General features: G+C 35.3%; 3 protein-coding genes across 4 annotated transcripts; all 3 read right to left on the bottom strand.

Annotated features, from left to right (window-relative positions):
• Window positions 1-1,988: 1,988 nt before the first annotated feature.
• Window positions 1,989-4,525, bottom strand: LOC107267106 (WD repeat-containing protein 89). Its single transcript, XM_015738369.2, has 7 exons — window positions 3,972-4,525; window positions 3,675-3,901; window positions 3,259-3,590; window positions 3,051-3,179; window positions 2,880-2,977; window positions 2,423-2,525; window positions 1,989-2,300 (listed from the first exon to the last, which is right to left on the bottom strand). Exons 1-7 carry the CDS (start codon window positions 4,163-4,165, stop codon window positions 2,142-2,144), a joined length of 1,242 nt encoding a protein of 413 aa, XP_015593855.1. The 5' UTR covers window positions 4,166-4,525; the 3' UTR covers window positions 1,989-2,141.
• A 273-nt stretch (window positions 4,526-4,798) lies between these two features.
• Window positions 4,799-6,015, bottom strand: LOC107267102 (60S ribosomal protein L28). 2 transcript variants are annotated; one of them, XM_015738366.2, is made up of 4 exons: window positions 5,879-6,015; window positions 5,481-5,576; window positions 5,155-5,397; window positions 4,799-4,918 (listed from the first exon to the last, which is right to left on the bottom strand). In XM_015738366.2, the coding sequence occupies exons 2-4, from the start codon at window positions 5,565-5,567 to the stop codon at window positions 4,832-4,834; spliced, it is 417 nt and encodes a 138-aa protein (XP_015593852.1). In that variant the 5' UTR covers window positions 5,568-5,576; window positions 5,879-6,015; the 3' UTR covers window positions 4,799-4,831. The 2 variants fall into 2 exon arrangements, with proteins under 2 accessions (XP_015593852.1, XP_015593851.1); XM_015738365.2 differs by lacking the exon at window positions 5,879-6,015 and adding an exon at window positions 5,657-5,816.
• Window positions 6,016-6,261: 246 nt separating this feature from the next.
• LOC107267096 (S-adenosylmethionine sensor upstream of mTORC1) lies at window positions 6,262-8,155 on the bottom strand. Its single transcript, XM_015738348.2, has 3 exons — window positions 7,800-8,155; window positions 7,261-7,659; window positions 6,262-7,176 (listed from the first exon to the last, which is right to left on the bottom strand). Exons 2-3 carry the CDS (start codon window positions 7,390-7,392, stop codon window positions 6,307-6,309), a joined length of 1,002 nt encoding a protein of 333 aa, XP_015593834.1. The 5' UTR covers window positions 7,393-7,659; window positions 7,800-8,155; the 3' UTR covers window positions 6,262-6,306.
• Between the last annotated feature and the right edge of the window lie 84 nt (window positions 8,156-8,239).

Below are 8,239 nucleotides of genomic sequence, written 5' to 3'. Positions count from 1 at the left end.
GGGGGGGGGGGGGTAAAACAACAAATATGATTAAAGGGGCGAAGGAGAGGAAAAGAGGAAGAATAGAAAGAAATACGAGAATTGGGTGTCTGAGCTAGTGGATTTGAAGTCCAGAATGGGCTCGATGGGGATCTCGCGGGAAGAAGTAACAGAAGCGAGGGAAAAAGAGAGAAAGATAATGGAAAAAAAAAGTATGTAAAAGTAGTTTGGCGCGTGAAGCCCCAAGAATGCTTCGAATGATCACTTGAAAGAAACAGTTAACGTTTAGCTTTAAGAAGTAGTACAACGGCCTATGTTTGTCTCGTGCAAGAGAGCAAGCGAAACGTCACCGTGTCTTATACAGTCTATCCATTGTCAAAATTATTTTCGCGTTATCGACTGTCAGAGTTGGCGCTCCGTGGCCAAGTTGTTAGCTGGTCTGATTATTTGAGAACAGCTTAATGAGTGAAATTAGAGTGTGGAGCGATGAAAATGTATTAATAAACAGAGGGAGAGGGAGAGGGAGAGAGAGAGAGAGAGAGAGAGAGAGAGAGAGAGAGAGAGAGAGTGCGCGGTGTCGTTTCCAAATACTCTCCGGCGATTATACGTCCCCGCGTGATATCGCGGGAAGTATTTTTGTACGTTTACTCTGTACTAATTTACTCTAAAGAGAAATCTATATATATACATATACAAATATATATTTAAGCATATAAGTATATGTATATATGCTATATGACTATCGTTATAATTGTGATACTGGCTGTATCGATCGGCTCCACTATTTTAAAGATTAAGTGACTATTATATGGTATTCCATAGTATAGTAATACTAATATTTTAGTAATAATATTGGGCTCCACGTATGACCTGCCTGCTTCTTCAGAAGTTCCGGGCATCGAGCTCTCAATAATTAGAACATCTTGATTGCGAATTGCCCGTTTGCCCAACCACTCTCGTGTTCTTCCTTGGGTTCCTTTATTGCCAAGAAACAGTGCGTGCCTCGGTCATTCCTTTTATTCTCTTCTGAATAATTGCACATACGATAACGCTAAATCTTTCGTCTGTCTTTTGTTACTATTTTACTATTAAATTAAATACATATATTTTTATCTCAAAGATAAGTCTGTTTCGTCGCGAAATATTACCGTTTTGCTCGTGGTGCGCAGAAAAACACGCACGTTCATTACCTCTGGCACTTATACTTTTATTTCCTTCTCTCTTGGCTTTTAATTATTTCTTCTTGTTGCTCCGTTTAGCAGTTACCTTGTACGGCACTGTCCTCTTTTTCTCTGTTCTTTTGACAATTTTCTTCTTTCCCGTTCTTTTATCTTTCCACATTTTCTCTTTCCTATTCCTTGATTTATTTGTTATTCTCTTATTGTTCATCGGTAATCTCGATTATTAGAACCCCTAGATTCTCTAATTCTTCTCCTATTGTACTGAAGCTACATATTACTCATTCGATATATATGTGTGATGACATTAACAAAGAAAAACAAGATTTTTGAAAATCTTTATCCTCGTTATCATAGGGTGTATCGTTAGAGAGTAAAAAAACATAAGTCCTGTCTAGTAAGATAATGTTGCGTGTTTAAATATTGTCCATTCCATTCCCAAGGTTGTATACCCTCTTCGCTATTCAGTAAGATCACCGTGTCTTAGACTCAGTTTTCCCATTTTCACTTGTGCAAATTGATTTTTTCATTTTTTTAAAACCTTTTTTCGCTTGATTTTACTTTAAATCAGACCCAAGTCCAATCGTTGTTTGATATTATTTCTAGCATTTCCGGGTACATACTTCCGGACTCGCTCACTGTTTCCCATTTCGTATTTCATAATTAATCCTGAAACGAAAAAAAGGTTGGCCAAAACCCCCACAAGAAAGGAAGAATCATATTTATTTATTATGCATGTACATACAACTGTTATTGTATTAAAGAAGAATATGATGATAATAAAGGATTAAGAACGAAGACACTCGTTAAATGATTTATGATTCAATGAAATATGAATGGAAAAGTTTTATTACGGATTTTTATTATTTTATTATTTAATTATAAAAATTTATCAAATCTACATGATTGAATATTCATCAATGGATCAATATTAGAATACATTTTTTTTAGTTCTTTTTCACATACATTTTTCCCCAATTTCCTTCAGTATGGCTTTGGTCTGTGTAATTTCTCGCGTATCTTACTCGTTGACATTTTCTGCAATAATTTCTGATCCGATCTGTCTCGACTCGTCGACGATAATTCGACTTGTCGCCATACATTTATGAGAGCATTCTCTCCTCCGGTTACTAAACAGCCACTCTACAAATGAAATTATATATATATGTGTGTGTGTATGTATACATATATATATATACATATATATCATCGTCATTTTCAGTCCACTACGTTTAACGAACTTTAGTGTCTTGTCCTTTGAATACCTTCTCGTGCATCCAACTGTCACGCACAAGCTGTTTGTTTCCCGGCATATCGTACAACGTCTCCAGATGATTTTCCACCACGGCCATGCAACGCAGAGTCGACCTAAGTAGTTAATCAGTAACATTAATGTTTTAAAAACAATATATATGCAACATGTTACGATGTATTTTATTACTCTTGTGTAAACTCCCTTTCTTCCTGGCCCCTGCTTTCCAACACTTCTATCTTGTCTAAGCAAATACAGATAAAGGTGCACACGAGACTCTTCTTTCTAGGTATATAGCATGTGCGAAGAGTAACGAGGAATACATGCAATGTTTATTTGGTTAACTCCCGAATCAATGGAAAAATAATGAAAATTATCCGTACAAAGTACGGTTCTAAAATTCTTGAAATCACCATGGGTTCCACCACACAAATATTTTTTACATTAGTAAACATAGGTCGTATATTTACCCTTTGGCACTACAGGAGCCTGCCAATAGGAAAGGTTTTTCTCCTAATACATCCGACTTGTGCATCCTCACCACATATTGATTATCAGGATCTTCGTGCTATAAAAAATAATTTTCTTACAGGTTGACGGATATTTTTACCATTTTCTTTCTTCACTTTTCCTGAACGAACCTGAGACAGCCCAAAGTACTTTCTATCAAATCTCAAGTGCGGAGTTGCAGCATCGCACTCCCACAATTGCAACGAATGTGTATGAGTAGTGCACCATAGGTTGCCTTTATCCAACCAGCCAATTCTGTCCTTTCATTCAAAATACAAGTGGGAAAGTTGGATATACCCTTATTTCAAATTTATAAATATTGCTTAATGTAACACTTACCACAGAGGATTCTGTATTCAAGGAGTAATTCAATGCACTGTCTTCAGTAGATTGGCTAATATCAAAAATGTTGATCAAACCATCAGTACTGCCAGATGCTAAAACATCTGATTGATTTGGATGGAAAGTCAAACAGGTAACGTCTTCCAGGTGTGATTCCCAGTATCCACCTAAGAGACTTGTTCTGTCACACTTGATGTTTCCCATTCTAATATCCCAGAAAAGAATAAATGCATCCCCACCAATATGTTCAGTACCACCAGCCAAAAGCCTTTCGTTGCAGTTCAGATCGAAACTTGCTAATGGTTTTATCTTGCCATCCTCTGTACTATCTAAATTGATAAGAATATTCAAATTATTTTGTGTATTAGACACTTAACTGGCTTGACTTAGACTTGACATTGTCTAAACCTTACCTTTAAACTCCATTACAACCTTTCCTCTAGCTCGAAGATCACAGGCTGTAACAAAGCCATTGCGTGAAGCCACGTAAAAGATGTTCCTAGATGTGGGACTGAATTTTATACCCACAATGGAAGCTTGGTTGTGATTCAAAGTGGCTACCTGTGTCAAGGCTTCTCCAACAGAATAGACAATACACATGTAATTGGACAATGCCACTCCAATCCGAAATTCGGGATCGCTTTTACATGAAAATTATAATAGATAAGAAAATATTTATATTAGAAGAATAAAAGCAAGTGACGACTTACGTCTGCGTGCCACAGACGGAGAGTATGTAGTTCTCGTCAGATAATTTGTGAAGGGATTCTTCCAGCGTTATGGTCAATTCTTTATTATTATTCAAAGCCATTCGCTCATTTTCATGATATCTCAACCTTTTGTTGACACACAACTTTTTCAGCGGCTCAATTATCTTCGACATTGTTTGGATTTCCTGAGTCATCCGCGAGAACACAGTTTCCTTTACACCAGGAGGATAACTGTTGGTCTCTACAGATTGTCACCAATTAAATTATTACAATCTTATAATGTGCCGCCTTGCAAAAACTCTGAGAACGCTAAACGCCGTAACATATACAAGCGATTAGTTCAGATTAGGTTACGTTTCATTATGACGCTATTTCAATCAACCCACAGGAAAACCGCCCTTGGGTTTAAAATACATTATGTACGGAGGAAACAGTACTAATACCGCTTACAACTCACTGCACTCGGTGTGCACTAAGAACAAATTTGCTAATATTTAGCCAATAATATTAGAGAAAATTTGTGCAATCTGTTTCTATTGCAATCTAGTACTGTATGTACAGTGAGTTAAAAACGATACCTATATGAGAGTCAGAGCATTTGACTGTAATTATCGCAACAGTGTAAAATTTCACCACTCAAAAGTATTTGCTTCCTCAGGACAATTTCTGCACGACATAGCAGTTAAAAATTGGAAAATACTTGCGCAAGGGTAAATATCAAAAGATAGAATATGAAAATCAGAAACAAAAGATCTTAAGGCTATCATTGGAACAGACATTGGAATTGGATTTGGTAGTAATGGCATTTATAAAAAAGTAAACTAGCATATTTTCTCTTTTTTTTTATTGAGATACACAGATTAATCGGCCTTCTTTGTTGCTCGTACTTTCTTGGCACGCAAAGGTTTCTGAGACCGCAAAACAGCACTTGCCCTGCGAAGTGCAGCCTGTAAAATAGCATTAACAAGATTAGTTCTATCCTTATTGCAGCAGTATCCAATAATTAAGAAACAATCATGTTTCAGATAGCAAATATATAATCATGGCATTCATCGATCTTGGTGGTTGTATGTATGTCATCATTTAGCAGAAATCAAATTTTTGATATAGAAATTTACATAGATCATTTGAGGTTTACGTTTCGGTTACATTCGGAATAAAAATCGACAATTTTAAAGTATACCTTGTTAAGGTCCACGCGATATTTGTTTGCAGTAAGAAGCCTTCTCAAGTTGTGCAAAGAGCGTCGAGCACCAGCCCTCATGGTACGTCTAACAGTTGCCTTTGCCGGCTTATTAACAGCCTTAGCTTTCTTATAAACAACCGTGAATCCTTTTTTATCGGGAGTATCAACAATTCCCACGCTCTTGCGGTGAACGAGACCGGAATACCTGTAGCTACTCAAGTTAGTCAGGTTGCTGGGTTCCTAAAAATTCGTTAGACGATTCAATTTGATTCTTACTAACTCACATGTAGATATTACCGTTAGCTGATCGATTGAATACGTACCGTAGAAAATGGTTTGTTGATATTACGTTTCTTCAGGAGAAACGCGTTGTTGTTGCGAATTATCATCCAATTTAAATGGGACGACATCTTGAATGTCTAAAAGAATAAAAATTCTATTATCGACGAATGCTTCTGAATGCTCAACTATACTCAGGCTCAGAGACAAATTTTCCTACGTTTGATTCAGAATAATGGAAGCTACAGATTAACATGCAATATGCACGTCACTTGAGCGTGCACACGTGGTAGATCAAGTTAGATTTGCTATTGAGGAAAAAAAAAGAATTCTGTACTGAATATCGTTACAATCAATTACACAAAATGAACAGTATTCGTTTAATATCCAACATTTCTCTGAAAACGTGAAATAATTAGAGTATCTTGGAAATTGACCTCACCTCATGTACTCCCTCGTGAGTAAGCAACAGGAAAGACCTGTTAAAATGGCAGCCGGAAATCAAAACTGATTGCAGAGTCAGTTTCTTCGAAAATGAAAAATTTGTAATTTAATTCTACAAAGAATTACAAAATAATCTGAACAAAACAAGTTAAAATATTTAGATTATAAATAAATAATTAGTTTCAATAATGCTCAGTTCAAATATATAATTGGAAACTCGTTTAGAGCCGACATCTTATTATTTGGTTCTAACAGAATTCTCCAACAGCATAGTGAATTCAAGAGAAGTAGTGATTTTTGCCGTAAAAGCCAAACGGCCATTATATCTAATATGCTGTACAATTTATTTCTAAGGCGGAAAATTTGAAAAATACGACAAGATTAGGTTTTCATCAGAATATTTTATTGCAATAATATATTTCGATATTACGCAGCTGGTAATTCTTCGAACATAATTGCTGTATCATTACAATCATTTAACGATTTATCAGGTTTATGGTATTCATTCAATGTATAGCTTTCTTGAAAGTCTTGAGGTATGTGTAGCATGAATTTAGACTGAAATAATATATCATTGCTAGGTAGCTGTTGCAATTGAATCCATCTCCTAGCAACATGCTGAGAAAAGCATTTTCTGAATATCAAACAATGCATGTGAGGCAATTTCTCATACTTTATTCTCATAAAACCAAGGTTAGCTAGAACAAATCTCCAAGATTTCATTACTTTAGCATTGGCACCAACATGTTTCGAATCTGGTGTTACAATTAAAAGAATTCCACCAGCTTTTAACAATTTGTATGCTTTTGTACAGCAAAGATATCTTTGTTTGGGACATGGTAAGTACTCCAAAAATAAGGAAAATATTACGACATCAAAGAAATTCATAGGTAACTCTGTTATAGTCTTTGTTTCCTCATTAACAATTCTGTTCCCTCTGATGTTCAAGTTTAAGAAGTCACACTGCAATACATTCTGTGAATATGGAATTAAATCTATTGCTGTTACATGGAACTGATCCATATTCTCAAAAGGGTTGTAACAACTCCCAACATCAAGTAAGAATAATTTTTCCATATTTAATGAGCAACTATCTTTTTTCTTGGTTGTTATTGCAGTTAATTTAAGTTCAATATCCAATTCCCTCTTCTGATATCGTTCCCTGCCTTCATTAAAGAAATATTCTATGCACTGCTTCTTTATCCATTGTATTCTACATTGTAATTGTTTGGTTGGATCTGCAACATTCTTAGCCCAATATTTTGTAGCAAGCTGTTGCATTGAAACTGCATATTTCTGTAATAAGAAAAAGAGAAATGCCATTTATGCCATAGAGTCAGATGTTTAATACAGAGTTTAGTTATCAAATGGAAAAATTACCAGCAAAATTTCTTTTTGTTCTACATGTTTTCTCCATGCTACAGTTGCTCCATGAATTTGTGATTCCTTTCGCAAGTTACTATGAGTATTTTTTATAAAGTCTGCTAAAACCTTATGTTCTTCTGAAGCCATTTTTCTATTCAATATCAGTGAAGATCAAAGAATTGTAGTTAACTCCATATGGTACATATCAAGTCATGGGACTACTGTAATCCTAATGTGACAAATTTGACTCAAAACACGATGCTGCTAACACATAGTATAATCCGCATAAATTATTATCCTATCGTTTGGCCATGATACCAGATGATACAACTATCAACTTCTTTGGACATCGATAAGACAGGTTAGGTGAGGAACTTGTACATAATGTGAGTAGTGCCATCTCTTGGATAGCCCCTGAAACGTATAGTGTCACTTATAATTTATCTTCATTCGTCAATCCACACAATATGACGATTCCATTACTTTGGAGGAACTTAATAGGACGACCGTTCGAAAAAGTTCCCATGCCTATCTGTCCATACATACAAACTTACCTCTGTGATTTTTTTAGAATTCTCTGCAAGTACTGCGTGAATCATTGCTTTTTTATTTTTCCGATACCAGCGAGAAACAAGGCTACGCTTGTAGTACAAGTAGTGGATTTAGAACAAATCTATAATAATAATCACCCATGTTTAATTTTCCGCCCCTACCAGTAAAACAACAGTATGGCTATATACTTAAATTCAGATTTTGTATAAATTATCATTATACAGGTAAATTATATAGGTCCTCTCTCAAAACATAAATCTTAACACATACGAGAAAATCCATATCTAAATTTTGCTCATTATTTTAGATTACAAAAAGCGCTCATAGTTTATTTAAATCATTTCGAAATATGCCATGATGAAATCAATACCATTAAACCTACAGAAAAATATGTGAAAAGTATGATTAATTTACTCAGATATATCGAAACTAGTAAGAATCG

This window comes from Cephus cinctus, unplaced genomic scaffold, assembly GCF_000341935.2.
Source record: "Cephus cinctus unplaced genomic scaffold, Ccin1 Ccin1_scaffold0342, whole genome shotgun sequence".
NCBI lineage: Eukaryota > Metazoa > Arthropoda > Insecta > Hymenoptera > Cephidae > Cephus > Cephus cinctus.
The sequence above is the reverse complement of the archived record's forward strand: the minus strand, read 5'-3'. Positions and strand labels throughout refer to the sequence as shown.